Source organism: Gouania willdenowi, chromosome 4 (genome assembly GCF_900634775.1).
Source record: "Gouania willdenowi chromosome 4, fGouWil2.1, whole genome shotgun sequence".
NCBI classification, from domain to species: Eukaryota; Metazoa; Chordata; class Actinopteri; order Blenniiformes; family Gobiesocidae; genus Gouania; species Gouania willdenowi.
Window position 1 is genome coordinate 12,458,252 of NC_041047.1, and position 19,004 is coordinate 12,477,255.

The window sequence follows — 19,004 nt, forward strand, 5'->3', positions numbered from 1 at the left end:
TTCTTATTGTTGACCTATGTCTGGGTCAAAACATAAAAAGTTTCACCCCGAGGGATGAACAGAATGAGGTTAAAGCGGATGTTATTGTAAAAACATTTCATTAAAAAACACAAGTTCTCAATAGTCTCTCTTAGTATCCCAAACAAATGAACACAGCACAAAGCTTTCTTGTCAGTTCATTTTCTGATACGATCTCTGCATTCGTTGTGGAACTCACTGATGTTGATTGCTTTTGATAAACCTTTCTCAGGCTCTTGCTCTTTTATTCTTGGGTATTTCAGGCCTTATTCATGCAGTTGCCCCAGCAGTTTTTATCCTATTCATTGTTTAATTTTTGCTCTTTTGTACTCCATAACCTGACCTTAAGATAAACTCTAGTTTGCCCTCATGTTGCCATTCATATTTGTCATTTCTTGTCTTGTTCCTTCTCTTTAGTGTCCACGCCGTCGAGACTCGTCGCCAGTGGTGCAGCTGCGGCGTTTCTCCAACCCTTGGGTGATGCCTTTGCAGAAAAGAAGGCATTCCATTCAGGGAGACTCTCCTGAAAGTCGCCGATCAGCCTTTGCTAATAACCGAAAGGTTGCCAGGTCAGCGACACATAATTTCCTTCTAAACTTTTTAGCCACTTAGAAGTTGTGACTGTAATGTTGTTGTAACGCTTACGGGTTTTCTTTGTAATTTTGTATTTTTTTCAGCAGTTTTCCAGGTTGTGTCAGTCTTCCAAAATATTTATTATATTATATATATATATATATATATTCAATATTCAGTGCTGTTTCATAAAGGTAATGGATCTGTTTGGTTACGTTTTGTTTCTCCTCGGGGAAATTTAAAAAATGCATTAATTATGGCCGTGGCTCCTGGAGCAGTTAAGACATGCCCAGTTTATATTACAAAATCTCCAAAGAACAATCTATTCTATGCTAACTACCTACTCAATACTCACTATACCTATCTATTAACAATTATAGGGAACGTGAGCTGGGTTTAGACCGTCATGAGACAGGTTAGCTCTATCCTACTGATGATGTGTTGTTGCAGTAGTAATCCTACAATACTCGCCACAGATTGCAGTCCACAGGTGCAAGTTTTTTTAGGAGGGGCGGGGCTAACAGTGACGTGAGTAGCCACCAAAACATTGCAAACCACCATTCTCAGCCATCAGCAAAATTAAATTGTAATAGCTGGGTTTCAACCCATAGAGGGTGGTCAATTTTACATTTTTACAACAAAATGTGCCAAATTAAAACACTTTGACTAAAATGTTAAGAGTTGGACAATATTTCACTAACAACACTACTTCAAACCAAAATACATTTCTTTTTAGCAGAAAAAAAGTGGTTTTAGGCTTTAGTTTATCTATAAGTGACAATAAAAGAGACAAATGTTTTGAAAAACTTTACAAACTTGCTTTTTTTTATTGTTTTAGTTTGAAGGTATCAGGTCTTAATTTAAACACGTTTAAATGTGTTTCTGTGTTTAGTGTGTCAGGTGGGGAGATTCTTGTAATGGGTCATGTATTGTTTTCTCAAACGTTTTGTTCGTGTCTAACCATAAATGAAGGGTTTTACTACTAATCAGCTAACGGCTTGTTTGTCGTTACATTTCATTTCACATGGACAAGCGTCGGTGAGTTTATTGGCATACAGTAAACAAGACACGACTTGCCTCCCTGGTTAATAAACCTTCATGTTTTTGGTTTGTTTTCAATTCACAGACGTGTCTTCCAGCCATAGATTAATGACTGCCTAATTTGTAAACTGGTCAACACTCAGAGTAGCTAACAGCTCTGAAGCAATGACTCATTGTCGTCGTAATTGCAAATGGGCAGAAGTTATACAAACAATTTTATTCTGCGGTATTATGTCGTTTAAACAAATACTAATAAAAATTAATCAAAAATGGTAGAACATTTTAAACTGATGTCCCAAGCAGAGGTGCATGTACCCCTAGGGGTGTGTGATCATATTCGCAGAGGGTGCATGGAAACATTTATCAATCCCCTTTTAATAGATAACATAACTTTCTTATATATTAAGTCCTTTTTTAAATCAGATACATCCTCCCAGCCTATAGTTAAATTTTGGTAGCCTACTACTCTGACACATTAAATGTCAAGATGCTACAATAGCCAAAAATGTCAGGAGAACATTAATAAATAGATTCAATTCCTATACTTTTACCGGCCTGGACACACAATAGAGTTGAGTGGATACTGCTGACACACAAATAGTTTACAAGAAATATGAAGAGTTATACATGATTTCACAAAAACTGTATTATATGTCAAAGCTACTCAACTTGGTTGGGTTGGGATAGTCACAAGCTCACATACAGTACATTATATTTACACAAAAGAAGTACCCGTACAATTTTCTAATTTCAATTTCAAAAAGGATCTTGTGAAGTGTTGTTTTTTCAGTGTTCTAACAACAGGCAGTAGCTACAGTTTGGCTGCGATGAATAAAAACTGCTGCTTACACCCTGCTGAATACATATACAGTATGATTAGCTATGAAGTAAGGTACAGTTTATTGATCCTAGGTCCATTCTAAATATTTTAGTCTAAAATGTCAGAGTTACTGCCCTCTATGGATTGAACGTCGGCTGTTACAGTTTAACTTTGCAATTGGCTGAGATGGGGTTCGGTGACACTTTTAGTTTTTGTTGTCATCACTAACCGTCACTGTTGGCCCCGCCCCTCCTATAAAACCTGGTAGGGGGGACTTGTGTTTTCTTCTATCCCCGCTCTAAATGAGCATTGTCTTAAAGGTCCTATATAATGCCAAATCAACTTTTTTGAGCTTTTAACCTTGTTACACTGTTAATTCCTTATCAAAAACACCCCCAAATTGTTAGTATTTGAGGTTATTTTCCCTAACCCGCCGGTTTTCTGGAGTTTTAGCCTTCTGAAAAGTCACTTTCTGACCAATTCTCAAATCGGGCTGTTTGAGTGAGCGTGTCTATTGAAGCGGAATCCACACTACAGTTGATCACTAGCAACTTTCTTTTGCTATTCACACACTCTTGTTATTGTTTTCAGCCCAAAAAACTTCACATTACAGTAAAACAATGGGCAGGTTCTAAGATGTGATTGGGCTGGAAATTGTCAATCTGATCTGGCAACACTGATTCCCAATTTTACTTGTGACGTCACAAATGTAGAAATTTTGAAACGGAGCAATTTTCTCTGTGTTATATGACTTACACAGACTACAAACAAACAACTGGATGGTTTTATTTCACATTTTGTGTGTTGATGGACACTGAAATTACCTCATGTGATCAAAAAAACTGCAAAAGTAGATTTTTCATTATATGTCCCCTTTAACTGAATGAACCAAAGCAGTGTTGTCAAATTCATCTTAATGCAGGGGCCAAAACCAAACCTGATCTCAAATGGGCTGCAGACTATAAGCAGGAAAGGGAGGAATGTTAACATTAATGTGTCCTAGTTTGCACTTCCATGGATAAATGATAGAAAATTGTGTAGCTATGTAAAGTACGTAAAGGAACCGACAATATCCAAGCAATAGGTGACAAATATTAGTGGCTTGACACATTTTTATTTAATTTGGAGGAATTTTGTGTACCAACTTAAAATGAAAGTATTTTGGAAATTATTAAAGTTTATATTTTCTGACAGTTTCTGACTCAAAATGACTTCCATCATGTTATATATAAGCATGGGGAAACTGCCCAGCAAATAGAGTTTTTTGAATTAGTGTATTTGGAGGAGCTGAGATTTTGAAGTGGTTGGTAATTTATAGAGTGATTCATGTTTTCGCCATCATTTTTACTTTTCCTTACCGGCCGAATTATATGCCCCAAAGGGCCGGATTTGACCCCCGGTACAGATACAGATACATTTCTCCTTGATTAGAGTGAGGGCTTTTTTTTTTTTTTACCTTTATTTCACAAGGATAATCTCGTTGAAATTAAGAATCTTTTTTTCATTTGGAGTGCTGGGTTTTAAATCCGGAGCATTCAAGCATCACCTCGTCAGGGTTGTTTGTTCTTCGGTTCAGTGTTGCATAATGCTGAGTGGCAGGTTGTCCTGTCAGAAACAGGCGGAGGTGGCAGAAGGAGCAGACTGAGGATAGAGGGAGGCAGAGAAGTGGGAGGGGTGTATGTCTGTGTGCTTTCAGAGAGCCACACTGTGCTTTTCAGCACTTCACTCTGTGGAGAGCAGCGCACCGTCATGCCATGCGCTCTGCTCCTGCTGTGTTGATGCGCGTTAAGCTCCGGCCATCCTTACGCACCTCTCCGTAGCCTTTCCACGTTATCAAAACCTCATTCCCATTTGTAAACATAAACAAGAGCAGGATGGACTGTGCCACGCTGAACAGGGAGAGACCGGCTCTCCCCAAGCCTCCCAAACATCTGTGGAGGCAGCCTCGGACTCACATACGGATCAAACAGCGCTTCAACTCGGACAATGAGCGCTACTTGTGCCGTAACCGCACTCTGGAAAAGCTGCGACCCGGGCTGAGGAAGCCCCGGATGTCCTGGCCATCCTCACAGAAACGGTAACAGTCTCTCAGATGTGGTGTTGTGTTCACGGCGAAGGGTTAAAGGTCTCATCAAACAGGATCAAGACCAAAATTGTGCAAAACTTAAGACTTGAGTAGGAAAATGTTGTTTTATGTCATGTTTGGTTCTATAAAATACCAGCATCAGCTTTGTTGTTAGTGCTTGTTGATCTAACAAAATAGATATGAGCTCAATTTTCACTCACCATAAATACTGAGTTAAGAAAAATACAAGTAGCCCACATCAAAGCTTTGATGAAGTGAGCCGCACAAATATATGCTAGATTTCGGAGTTAACTGAAGAAGATTGTCACCCTCCTTCCATTAGCCATCATTTATTGTGATGCTCTTTTTAAAACTTGTGAGCTGCAGCTTGGCAGAAGAGCACTGTCACAATTGCTATTATATTTATTTCATATGAAATTGTCTATTTCTAAACACATTCTTTTTTCCCCTTCTTCTTCTTCATTTTTTTAATATGATTTAAGAGCTCTTTGCTCCATTCTGTGCTATTGGAAGTATTGGAACCTGATAATAATCATGAAAAGATATGCAAATTACATTACATTTAAAAAAGAAAGATGCATCTCATTATTGGCTTCTAATGCGGCTGTTTTAATCTTTACTCTTCAAAAACTGATGAAAAAATCTGTCTAAAAAGGTCCCCATTAAAACAATGTAAAACCTTTAAATGAGCCATTTTATTCTGAAAGAGACAGCTGAATTTAGTTTTTAAAACTAAAGTCTTTATAGACCTTTGTGAATCTACCGATGCTACCAAAGATCAGTTCCTTTCTGTTTTTGTATTTAATAATTCATCAATGTATTGTTGCAAGATGTGAGAGGTTGTCCACCTTTGGCCACTGCCAAGAGAGGAAAATTGCTCTGCTGATATTAATGGAATGTCAAGACCCGATGAAGCACTGAATGTATTATGTTGGTATATGATTAAAGCAATTGCGTCATGTCAGAGTCCCTAAGGCTAATTACAATAGGAATCTGTGATAAATTTTATAGTATATAGTAAATCGTCTATTCTATTACCATTTTTGATCAAATATAGACTCTTCAGGGCTCCCTGTTTTTCATTCAAAATTAAATGGATTAAAAATGTTACATACATTTTTTCAAGAAAGCTTTCTTGAAAACATGATGGTGTGATTACGTGTGTTTAAAATACAAAAAATAAGCATGTTAGTACACTAGGAATAGCACACTTTAGTTCATTGGTATTGCTTTAATTTGTTTTTGATTGTTATTAGGGACACTCCATGCTACAGTGGCACAAATATTTGGCAACATTTTGGGTATTCACAGTATGTAGATTCAGAAAATGTTCAGTTTTGGTCCTTTTACACTTTAAAACCGACATGCTTTACAAACAACATGAAAAGGTTATTTTGAGCACTTGAGTGCAAAGCATTTATTTTTTAATCATTTTTTTGGTGCTCTTTGGGAAATTTGCTAAACCTCGATACTCATCAGAGTCTAGCCAGTGTTTACCTGCCTGAAGAGATGTCGGCAATCTTTGATACTGAATATGACTTTTTGTTTGCCAGTAGTCCGTATTATTTCGCGTCTGCAGTTTAGGTGATGTTTACAGTAAATACACCTTTGATCCCTTAAACCTTTATAAAAATCTCCATTTGTTGGGTATCATTAAGTTATTTATTATGGAAAAATAATATTTCACATTTTTTTCTTCATAAAAAGGTTATTTGATTTCTAGGTAAATATCTTTTAAAAATAATCTGATTTGAACCTTTTAAAATTTAACTAAGAGCTATTTTTCGTTCTAATGGAAGAGGCTGATGATTTGGATTTAAAATGCTGATAGGTGTGTGAATAAGTGTGTGTCCCCTGTGGTGGAAAAGTAGCAGCTTTTCAGACCGTGATTAGTGTTTTGTTTGTTACTTAGTGATGAAGATGTGAGAAAAGGTTTGGTTTAAAATGAACTGTTGTAGTTCTAATCAGTCAGGGGAACAAAAGCCTTTGACTTCCTTACCTTGTTCGTACGTAGACTCACTGTCACAGAAAAAATTGATAACGGGTGTTTTCACCCTTCAACGTTTTTTGTTATTAAAGCATTGTCATAAGTTGATTACCCAGTGGAGATTCAAACAGGAAATGTCTGTGACCTTTAGCTTGTATCTCTGCAACATGAGTCACAAATATGGTGAAACTCATGGTAGATTATCTCACTATCTCATTGATTTAGAACCAGGGCATTTCAGTCTTTTACAGTAACACAATCCAAGGATTCCACGACGGAACTCCCACATTGCATAGAGGCTGCGCTGACATTTTTTGTAACAACAAGAAGTGAATGTGCTGTCCAAAAAAAACATCTCGAGGGTTTGGCTGTGGCAGAGCTGAAGAGAGGCGGCATCTGTAGTCAGCTCGGCTAAGTTCTGCTCCCTCGATGCCACTCACTGTCAACAAGCAATAGCACGACTCGTTTCACCACACAGCATTTTCACGCACAAGCAGAGATTCTTAGTTATTTTCCCCCTCTGAGACGGTGCCTGGAAGATCAAGATAACAAAAAAAAATTGTTTAATGAAATGCAAACATGTTTTTGTTGTTGTAACCTGTCATAGGACTTGTGAGGCATTTGCTTCATTCATTTGAGAGAACAATACGATTTTTTTTTGCCATGGATTCATACAGACTTGTATTTGTGCTGCAATAGTTTTCTGTTAAACATAGAATGATGCTACTGATTTTCCTGTTTTTTTTTGTTTTTACCTTTCTCGTTACTTCCAAAGATTTGTTCTGTTTTCTTATTTGTCAAACAATGATTCTACCAACTAATTGTATCTTTGCAGATATTGCCACCCAAACACGCTATACATGGGATTTGTCATGCTCCAAGTAATTGTTGAGTTTTAACGGGAGCCAGGCTTTGGACATCTTTCAGAATTAAAATGTTTTTTTTATCGCCATGGTTTGTTCGTACAACGAATTTGCATTGTTTTTATTACGGCAACACTTGAAGTTTTATACATAAAGCTGACATTACACTGTCATTAGTATGACACGACACCTGTCATTAGCATGAAAAAGGTCTTGTTTGTTACCCTAACCCGAACCTTTTGTTACCCTAATCCAAACCCCAAACTTTTCACAGTTCCGTACCCCATCAGCCATTTAACCTGAAGCCATGTACCCCTCAGTCCTGCACTTAAAAACATGATAATGTATTGTCATATACAATGTAACCCTTCAGTTAATTTTATCTATCCTGTTGATGAATAATATATAATAATAACTAGAATATTTGCATTTCCTGAAGAAAATGCAAGTGCGGATGCAGGTGCTGGCCCGCGTCGCACTGCCGCAGCTTAGCATTGACATTAGCATTAGCCCAGCAATAACCTAGCAATATCATTGACCTAGCATCAACATTAACATTAGCATAGCGATATCATTATTCTAGCGTTAATTTTGACCATGGCATTAGCATTAACCTAACATTAACATAGAAATAGCATTATCCTAGCATTAATATTGACCTAGTAATAGCTTTAACCTAGCATTATTATTAGATTAGCAATAACATTAACCTAGCATTAGCATTAACTGAGCATTAACCTAACATTAACATATGAATAGCATTATCCTAGCATTAACATTGACCTAGCATTAGCATTAACCTAGCATTACCCTACCTATAGCATTAGCCTAACATTAACATAGCAAGAGCACTAACCTAGCATTATCCTAGCAATAACAGTAACCTAGCATTAGCCCAGCATGAGCTTTACCCTAGCATTAGCATTAACCCAGCAATAGCAGTAGCCTGACATTAGCATTAGTCTCGTAATAGCAATAACCTTGCATTAGCCTAGTATTAGCTTTAACCTAATATTAGCATTAACCTAGCAATAGCATTAGCCTACCATTAGGGCATTAACCTAGCATTAACATTAACTGCTCTATGTACGTATATTCTAGTTTCCAATGTTTTCCAATCAGTGTTTTTAATATTTATTCACATACCATGATGGCAATTTGTGTACCCCTGGGGGTATGCCAACCTAGATCCAAAGGTGTCCTAATTTTGCGAAAAGTGTCATAAATTAGCAAACGACACTTAATGACAGCCTTTATGACACATTATTCATGCTAATGACAGATAATGACAGCGTAATGTCAGCCTTATGTATAAAACTTAAAGTAAAGGGTTACCAAAATTTCTAAAGCAATCTAAATACCTTTTTACTCCAAATTGTAGCTGTGATCCGCAATGTTAAAACTGTTCCAGACAGGAGCTCTATTTCACCCTTATGGCTAAAAGAGACTCCAATCAGCCAATTTACTGAGATGCTCTTTGACTGAAACTGGAATGTGTAGTGTTAAGGTGACAATCTGACCTCCTTATATTGTGGGAATCCTCTCTTTTCTTAAAGCTGATTAATAATCTTTTGAGTAGATTTTTTAAATCTGAATAACCAGAGCTCAGAAATATAAAAAAAAATGCATTAAATAAGCAATGTGTTCAGCAGGTGTGAACCTGTTTGTGCGATGATACAGCAGGTGTGACAATGAGGTAAAATTAGGAATGCGAATAGCTGAGTGTGATTCACTGTGGATTGATTGCAAAGGTAAAAAAAATATTTCAATCAGCCCCCTTTGCTGTCATTTATTTTTGGTTTTGTCTGTATGAGTCTGAATCCTATCTGGGTTGGCCTTCTGATACTGAATGATGACGATGGTAATGTAGGTGTAGTAAGTAAGAGCCGTGAGTCAACAGCCTCGCAGTCATCAATGAGAGCACATACAGCAAGCACCGCTTTGTATTCCCCTCTGAATGTGTTCTAATGTTTTCGTCCTGATTCATACTCCCAATGACTAGATTTGAAATAGAAATCATTATCTGCATGAGTGGGTTGAAAGCATCACAGTGGGGATGATACACAATTGATTCTGACCATGTCTGTTGTGTAATATACTTAATTTAATGTTGCAGGTTTAAGTAAACATTTTTATTTATTTTTAGGATCCGGTTAGTTGAAAGTTGTGAAGGAATATGATGAAAGTTTGGGATATGATCATGAGCATTAGTCTGAATCTGAATGGATAATCAGAATTATATCCTCTGAATTTTGTATAGCTTACACTCAAGTAAACAAACACTAGTTTGCCAAAATAGAAACTCCAAACACTGGACTCAGGTTTTCCAGGCACTTCACACAGTCTGCTTCTACAAACTTTTGTAGTAGAATATGTTACGTTACTGTGGTAGGTTGCTCCCTGTGCAATAAATAAATGTTTTAATTTCCCTCAATGCCAATTCTGAAGCAGCTATCGAAGCCCCAACAATTAGATGACTGTGTTCAAGATTGACATACAAAGAGCCATGGGTGCACAGAAGTGAATTAGTGGAATAAGGCCAGTTCTCTAAGACTGGGACCAATCTGTTCAAAAAGCATTAAATAAAAATAAAAATAAAAACAAGAGTTATTTCTCATCATGCCTTCATTAATGTGCGCATTATTCTTTCGGACTTCACAGTCCCATCTGCCTCTGTGTCTCTTTCTTTAGTGTGTGAAAACACACACTGACAGGTAATGGTTTTATAAAATGATACACTCTGCAGTATGGGCACGACAGAAAAGTCAATTCAATGAGCGATGCAAGTCCTAAAAGGACTCTAATGATTCCCTTTTTTTCTGGAATACCTGTCTCACTGTTAATGAAAATACACCACCAGGAGAAAAAAACATTCATAGCTGAATGATTAGCTCAAGATGATTTCACAATTGTTCCTGCTTCTTCACGTCTGCCTTAATGACCCTCAAACAATATATATATATATATAGAGCCATTGCCTAATAAATGGATGTTGGTCAAGGGGCTCTTGAAGAACAGTTTAGTGTTGGTACAGGTGAGTCAGATCTTGAGCTGATAGCTTTTTGACTCCTGTGTTCTTGGGGTTACAATGCAGTTCATGCATTACAGGAGGAAAGGTTCAACCGACGGTTCATAGTAAGGAGAAAACAGGCTTGAAACACGAATAACCTGAAAACCTATCATTCAGGAGAGGGAAAAATATACAGCTCTTGCTATGTAGTGGTGTTTATAGTTTTAATTCTTTCTTTCTTTCATGTTCTCTGGTGCTTTTCTAGTTAGTCCAAACAGCGAACCATTGCCTTCAGGTCCACATTGAGATTTTGTCATGAATCTGTAATTTTACAACACTTAATTAGGAATCTCAAGACTCCTACAGAATGAAAAGATTCTCTCGACTTTGTTTCACATCAAAAAAAGCTCATCTTCACATTTAAAAAATAATATGTGGTTAACAATGTTTAATGTTTTAAAACCAAATGAAATCTAAATCATTGCAGTCTGTGGGCCACTCGCTGGTGTAATGCTTGCCATTACTGCCTCATTGTGTGGTTTAAGTAATGAGCATTCTCTCTAAGCATACATTGGTTTACTTTGAGACTTCAGTTTGTACTCTGAATTCAAAAGAAAGTAAATTGACATTTGTCTAACTCTGCGATTAACTGGCATTCTGTCCAGGGTGTTCTCTGCTGCACTTTATGTATCGCACTTAGTTCCTGGAGGAATATTGACCTGTTCCTGGTGGCATATTTTTCCTGCAGGTTTCGGTGCTCTCCCTGATTTATCACATTGTTATCTCATAATTGTGACATTATGTAGCTAAACCCTGCAGCTTTGATTAGCTTAGATCCCACTATGGGTCGTTTTGTTCCTGTATTCCCAACTTACTGTCCATCCATAAAAGTTGCCGAAAACCAATACACTGTATTTTTTCCCAACGTCACTAGAAAATTATTTGTTGCAATTAAGGAATGAAAAATTATTAATACATTTATTGTAATCTACATTCATTTGAACATTAGTCCCATGGCTCAGATGATCAGATTTATTTTAGGGCAAGACAAACTTATTTGTATAGTGCATTTCATTCACAAGGCAATACATGATTAAAACATGGAACAGAAAATATTTAACAGAATTTAAAAATAAAGGACCTAAATATAATGACTTAAAAATACTTCATTTAATACTTTGTTTGAGGACTTTATTTTGAAATCCAGGTTTTCAGTCACTCCTGTGTACATCACAGTCTCAAGGTTCCTGGGCAGAGGCCTGATGAAGTATAGTTCCTTCATTTGATATCATGAACAGATGCTGAAAACCAAACAAACAGTCGTCTTGTGTTATACCTGGGAAATATACACGGGGTGGTAAGGAAAGAGGATATATATTTAATAAAAAACGTTCTTGCTGCAACTAGAGAGGCATTTACCAAAGTTTGGCTGCAGCCAGATCCACTTACACAACAAAACTGGATCCGGATTGTGGAAAACATTTCAATCATGGAAAAAATGACATATAATCTTAGGCTGAAAGGTCAAAAATACAATGAGCAATGGAAAAAGGGGAAGGTGTTTAATTATACCATTGAAGTTACTTAAAAATGACAATATCAGATTGGGTTTGTTATTTGCTTGTATGGATGTTGCAACAAGGATACTAGAATGTTTTTTGTTTTTATTAGTTTCATTATCAGGATTGCTTTAGCTCTTTTGACCTTTGTTATTGTTGGTGTGTTTATAAATGTTCTTGAAAAATGAAAACAAAACCAAACATTTTACAAAGATTAAATCTGTACATCTGAAGGATTAAATTCTGCACCAAAACAGCTTAATTTAGTCAACAGCCTATTTTTATGGCTCAGTTGGTAACTTTAAATTAGTTTGTTATTATTACTTGTTTAAAAAGTGGTATTTTGATTTGTGTGTTTTATCTGTGTAAGGCGTGGTGTGTGATTCAGAGCTTGTATTTCTCAGAGTTTGCATGTGGTTAGAGTCTGTGTAAACAGTTATTCACAACACAAAATGAGACATGCACCAGGCACGATGTTTTTTTTTTTTTTTATTGGTTTTCAATAATTTAAATCTATGCTTTGATGCAGAATTGCCCATAGCCAGACCACAGTGCATCGCAGAATTTATTAACTTTCCATTTTACATCCATCTAAATATTATGTAGCACAGCTGTCCAGTTCACTTTCTATCCAAAGGCATTCAGGGTTTGAAAACAGTCATTTAAACTGCAACAGAAGGCTACTCAATCAATGGAAAAGTACTTTTATATCACATAATATTCTTCATTCTGTGGCCTGGCAGCATTTTACAGGTTGTCTCAGTGATTTAAGGCAGAACATGTGGCATTGAATCACAGCATTAAAAAGACTCATGTGGTTTTTAGAGTTAGTGGCATTTTACTTTTAAATCTTTGTTGAGCAGCTAAAAAGTTTTACTTTCGATGTATTGAGAGGTGGCCAATATTGATCACGTATCATAAACTGAATTGCATAATATACCCACCCTTAGTAAACAGAGCAACAAAATATCTTGGTGATATACTCAGATACCATTTTATTATGTAGGACAGCTTGTTGATGTGAGTTTGACCTTCTCTTGCCTTCAAAAATGATTTGTTTGATACACATGCATGATGTGAATGTCTCATTACCTCACAGATAAACAGTGCTGTGTTAGAGGAAGCCCATATATAGTGAATACACTAAAGTAAAACTGTTTGTGTGAAGTCAGACGTGTTGTCATGCTGCTTTCTGTGGCCGTCCTCACAGCTAAAGATGAGTGGTTTCCCACCTCCTGTGAAACAACAGGCCCAGGTGTATCCTGGAGACAGCCTGCCTGATCAGCTTGTTTGTTGACTTCTACTCAGGATGTGATGTTTAACGGGTCACTGATGCTTAGATTAATGACTGCGTTTCTCCTTTCCAAAGAACAATCATAACAAAGGCTCTGTGAGCAAAGCTTTGGGATAAATCATCAAATAAGAGGTGTGAAATAAGTTTTCCTTAAAGCCTGGTCCTGAATAAATATAGAAGTATCTATTTGTCACAATATTGTTGGCTAAGACCGGTGAACCATCCGAAAAACGACAGCTTTTAAAAGATGGCAGCCCAACACCTGAGCTACCTGACCTTCAACAAAGGTAAGATCAGAAAATTGTCAGTATTTTCCACAGTGAATGGTAGGATTGGCTTTGTGGATGAGCCTCACTGAGGCTGTTCCGAGTTGTTGTTGTTGTTGTTGTTGTCCAACACAAACAACGGATGCGCTGTCATGTCACGGGATAAATCTTGTTGGGAGAGTATGGAGGCTATATTAAATAATTGATTATGTTTCTTTAATGGTGTTTACGATGTTGATTTTGTTAGATGGCTAAATGCTTGTTCATGTGGATCTTGTTGAGTTTTTTCTTTCTAATTATGAATTTTATAATTTGATAAGCGCATTGAGATGACTTTGTTGTAAATTGCGCTATACAAATAAAGTTGAATTGAAATAACACTTGCCAGCAGAAACATATGAAATTGTCATTGGTGTTGACATTGGTGGTTTCGATTTGTAACACCCTGTCTACTCAACCCTAGTGCTCACGGTACGTCACTGTGAAGAGGGTAATTATTTCCTTCTGTTCATTTAAAAAGGAAGAGCCTGTTTGTGAGGTGAAAATACAATAACATTCAAAGAGGTACCTCACAACTTTTGAGGTTTTGTTTCCTGACATTTGGCCCACTGCACCATGATTTCTACTGATTGCGAGAAATTACAAAGCTTGTTTGATATCATTTTTAAAATGCATCAAAGACATTTTCACTCAGTGTTCTTTCTTTCTTTAAAGGCAAATTCTCCAGTAACAGACAAATGAAGATTTTGAAATCATCCCTAAAATTGCCACATACACTCAGAAGAGGCTCTAACAGCTGTCGTTTTAACTCAAATCCACAGGAGTGTAAGATTGGGGTGAATATTTGATTTGGTAGATACTGAGAAAATGAGCATAATCTTATTCGCACTTTTTGATTTATTCAATGTAGTAAACCATCCTTGGAAACACTGTGTTGGATCATAATGCTGCCAGAATGGGAACAAACTGGCATGAAGCAATTTTAAGTTGATCAGTTAGAACCTAATGTGATTGTTGGATAAAGAGGATATGATGTGATATAAATGACTAAACAGATGCTCTCTGTTTTGCAGACAACAGCGTTTTTCCAACCACATAAGAGAGAGAAATGACTCCTCATGAAATCCTGTTGATTGCGCTTAGATCACTCCTAATACTTCTTTTCATGCTGTAATGCACAGCTACAATCAGGCTTCCTGCAGAATAATGTTACTGCTGTCACTGCTGTAATTATTCCTCTTGAACTTTAGTAGCACTAATGCCTTTTATCTCTTTTAACCGTTGCATGACTATTCATTAACTGCTTTATAGCCTTTTGTTTTATTATAATTCAGTGTAATGCACAATGTCACAGCTAGAAGCCCTGGGTGATGGGTTTGATTTGCATGTTCTCCCAGTGTGTGGGTTTCCTCTAGCCTGTATGTAGTTGTACCACACAACGCAGCTATCTTACAATATGTCCCCCTTCTGGAACAATACATTATTTTTCATCATATCTCAGTTTGAATCAAAACCTCATCCCTGAGAATCACAGAAGTGTCAACCACACGGAATCTAATTGTATCCCAGATTACTTTGCTTTCCTATCTATTTTTTCTTCTTCGTCTGTTTTTTCCCCCCTCTGGGCTGTTGAGTGGGCTGTGAGGTGACCATGTATATCTAAGAAGCTGACAATCACAGCAGAAAATAAGGTTTCTATCCAATCTATCTGGCTGCAGCACAGCAAATCGCTCGGTGATTGAACACTTGAGATGAGTAAAGCACTGCTTGTAGTACAGTTACCACAGATTCAGCCGCACTACAACTGATCAGTGAAATTAGAACCAAACGATCCTCCGTGAGTTTGTGATTCTGCCATTGATCCGAGTTCACCTTTCAGAGGGTAAACCAGGATTCCCTGATCATTTGTATGTTTGTTTTTTCAAAAAAGCTACAGGGTAAATGAGACAAAAAAAACAAAGAAAAAAAGGGTATTACTGATGTTTGTACAGCTGTTTTCCAAAATACTGTGGTGCATTCAAACCCGGTCAGGTAAATTAAGGACTGAAAAGCCTTCATTATGCTCAGTTAATGAACATTTTTGATTGTTATTTTTCCACTTTTTGGTTATCCTAAAGATTAAAAGGTACATTTTTTGACTACGTAGAATAATGTAAACTTTAACAAAGATTTAGTGCCTTTTTACTTTTTTTTTGAAAATCAAAAAAAAAAACAAAAACAATAAAGGTGTTACTGACTGGCTTTGTCAACACAAAGGGGGACACAAAGGTAATATTTGCTTGAATAAACTTTTTAGGATGCGTAAATTATAGGCTAAAAAGTTGAAAATCTGATTATCCTGAGACATTAATTTCATACTGAAACCCAAAGGAAAACTAGCACTGGCAGCAGCTATTTATTAAAATGCAGCTATTTTTGACAAAGCACTTCACTTGTTGATTGCTTGCTCGCACCAGACCTCTTCATCCTTTCCCCATGGTCACCTCTGTATCTTTTCACACAGAAACAAATCTCTAATATTTGTAATTAGGTTTGACCAGTGATGTAGAAAAGCTTAGAGCTCCGTTTTAAGAGCAAACAGCCGGCACATTGTCATTGACTCATCTCTTCTTTGCAGATCAGTTGTGTGGAAGGGATTCACGTTGTTGATTAGTCAGGTTGAAACAAACCTGGAAGGCATCCATCTTTGAGCTTCCATAGGAAGGCTTGGCTGGCGTGGAGAGAATGGTTGCCAATCGTAGAGGCTCTACCTGTTTTACACTGATGTCTATGCCAATGTGTTGGCACTTTTCTCGCTTCTTACACGCACGAACAACTAATTTTTTCCCGATTTATTTGTTGGAGTTTTAGTCCATTTAAGTATATTGTATAATGATCAGTACCTGTGTCAGTGTAAGAGTTAAAAAGAGAAAAATAAGTATTAGTAGACTATTATTATTTGATGCCAGGATCAGGATTGATTTAGTTAGTTTTCACTTGTCTGTCATGCAACATGAGACTGGCTCACAGATCAAAAGCATTGTTGTTCTCACTTTAGTCCAAGAAGTTTGCTTTGCTAAGCCTGCAATAGAATTATTGTCATTAGTTGTTGTTTTGATATGATTAAAACATAATTAGTGATTTAATTTATTCTAAACAGAATTAAAATGCCATTAGGTTAAATTGTTTGCTATGATAAAATGTTTTAATCATGTCCTAGTGCTGTGAAGGAGAGGCTTTTTAAGAGGATGCTGACTAGCTATGATTCATCTCTGGCTTGATGTAATAAGAGCGTGTAGAGAAATACAAAGAGGATGTGCAACACAAAACCAAAACACTGAATCAGACTTTAATAAAACAAGGTGAAAAAATAGCTCAAGTTGAGGAGGGTAATTGTAGAGGTTAATGTAATAACCTCAGCCAAGGCAGTATTATTTTAGTTTAGTTTCATCTGTTAATGTGGATGTTTGTGGATATCTCAAAAAGTTTTGAAAGATTTAAATGAAATTTGGTGAGTCGATAACCACAGTCAAAAGGATGAACGGAGATTATCTGGCAGGTATTGTGGATACAGTATCCAGAACAAGCTTTGGAGCATAATGTGGATCTTTGGCTGGTTCTACATTACCACCTGTTGGTGACTTTGCACCTCTAAACTTGGCGGAAGTTTGCGCTCTGAGTGCTTTGCTGTCATTGTTTCTGTCATCAACATTGTTTCACTCTGCACACTCCAATGGTTCCCCACTGAGTGTAAAGTAGCTGCGTGTGCGAACAAGCACCCCTTAGTCTGAGATGCACTGATGGATGATTTTCCCACTACAGTTAGGACAGACCCTGCAGCAGGTGTTGGAGTATTATTAGATCTTGCTCAAGAATGACTGAGTAGATGAGGAAGGGACTGTGATAGCCAACAGGCTTTGACAGACAGCTGCAGTTAATGCAGAGATTGTTGGGCTAAAGAGAGAGCTTAGTTGCATGTCATAGCTCTCCCTACCACTACTACTTCAATACTCGTCGCAGCCAATTGGGACCAGACTAGACAAAGAAGTTGGCTCATAACGTCCAGAAGTTTTTTATGTTGCACTCACTCCTAATATCCCAAGATCATCATGAAGAAGCTGTGGCTGAAGAAGTTGTCTATGAGAAAGTTGGCTACCATTACTTGCATGCAAATATATGTAGTTTAAACGGGGAGAATAAAAGGAGAGGCATAGAACAGCAGGGCAAGTCCTCCTGTATCTTAACGCTGTAGCATTGTCACCAAAGATAAATCTACTGGTGTCTTCCTCAATTGTGGGCTTTAGTAACGTCACCAGTCACATCTTTGGAGTTGAATTGGTGTTTGATTAATTTCAGCAGTGATGTTGCTAGGTATGCGTCCTGCTTCCCTGACGCATAACAATCTGAAAGGACGCAGTAAATCCACTATCCATGCGTCCCAGGGATGCACTTCATTTTTCCCATGAAAAACGACACATTGTGAACAACAACTTATGCTTAAAATCACAGTAACTAGCACAAGAAACCTAGCCGTCAGCGGACCCCTTTACGCATGAATTTAGCGCACACATGATCCCCTTGTGTACATGCTAGTTTAGCCGCTACAACAACAACTAGCAGGTTAACTAGCTGCTTACAATACACCACAAACATATCTGCATCATTTTATTTTTCTCAACAGACTTTGCACTGTTAGTTAAGTAAAATTTTTGTGCGATAAGTTTCATAATGATTGACTTCATTTGATTTAGTTGATGTTCAGACAAGAAGATTCTGGTCTAATTTTGGTGACAATTTATTTTTTGACTGCCATGATGATGAGAATGTTTTGTTTGTGTTAAAATCAGCACTTTTATTGACAATTTATTTTTGTACAACAAACACCATTTTGTTTTCATTTGAATTTTAGTCATTTATTTTGGTGCTCTTTTATGTTGCTACAAAAGTGCAATATAAAATGCCACTGTGACAGTTGTTGTGCAATAAACTTTACAGATTTGAAATTGTATTTGTTTAATTTCAGATACATTTTGAACATACATGAATATATCTGCTAATTATTGCCATATAATACCACCATTAAGAGAGTTTGACACTACAATTTAAGAAATAGAAGAATATAAGAAATAGAAAGAAATAATTTTTTTATTGGGGACCCATTGAATTTCCCATGAACCCATTCAAATCACCACCTATGTGTCCTGGGACTCACTACATTGAAAACCTATCAACATCACTGTTTCAGGTTTCTGCTTTAGTGTAAATAGGTAATTTCATTGGTTTCTGAGCTTCCACATTAGACTTTAACCTCAATCTTTTATCACCTCAAACCAAACATCCCAATTTGCAGGAACTTGTACAACTTTTATAATAGTGCTTTTAAAAAATGTAAACAATAAACAAGTAGTCACAGATACAGAAAAAAGGGAGGATAGTCAGATGTTTTTGGTTATAGAGATTGGATTTGAGTAACTTTTAAATGAGGTGATGTTTGTCAGACTTCAATAT

The 19,004-nt window shown here is 36.9% G+C and overlaps 1 protein-coding gene across 2 annotated transcripts in view; it reads left to right on the forward strand.

The window, feature by feature from the left end:
• The window catches only part of LOC114461593 (cAMP-specific 3',5'-cyclic phosphodiesterase 4C-like), a 106,561-nt gene that overhangs the window by 21,421 nt on the left and 66,136 nt on the right, over window positions 1-19,004 (forward strand). The window contains exon 3 of one of the 2 annotated variants that reach the window (XM_028443805.1): window positions 436-587. In XM_028443805.1, coding sequence (XP_028299606.1) covers window positions 436-587 — 152 coding nt within the window. Of the gene's footprint in view, window positions 1-435; window positions 588-4,199; window positions 4,530-19,004 lie in introns of those variants that run through there. The other variant, XM_028443804.1, reaches the window with a different exon arrangement.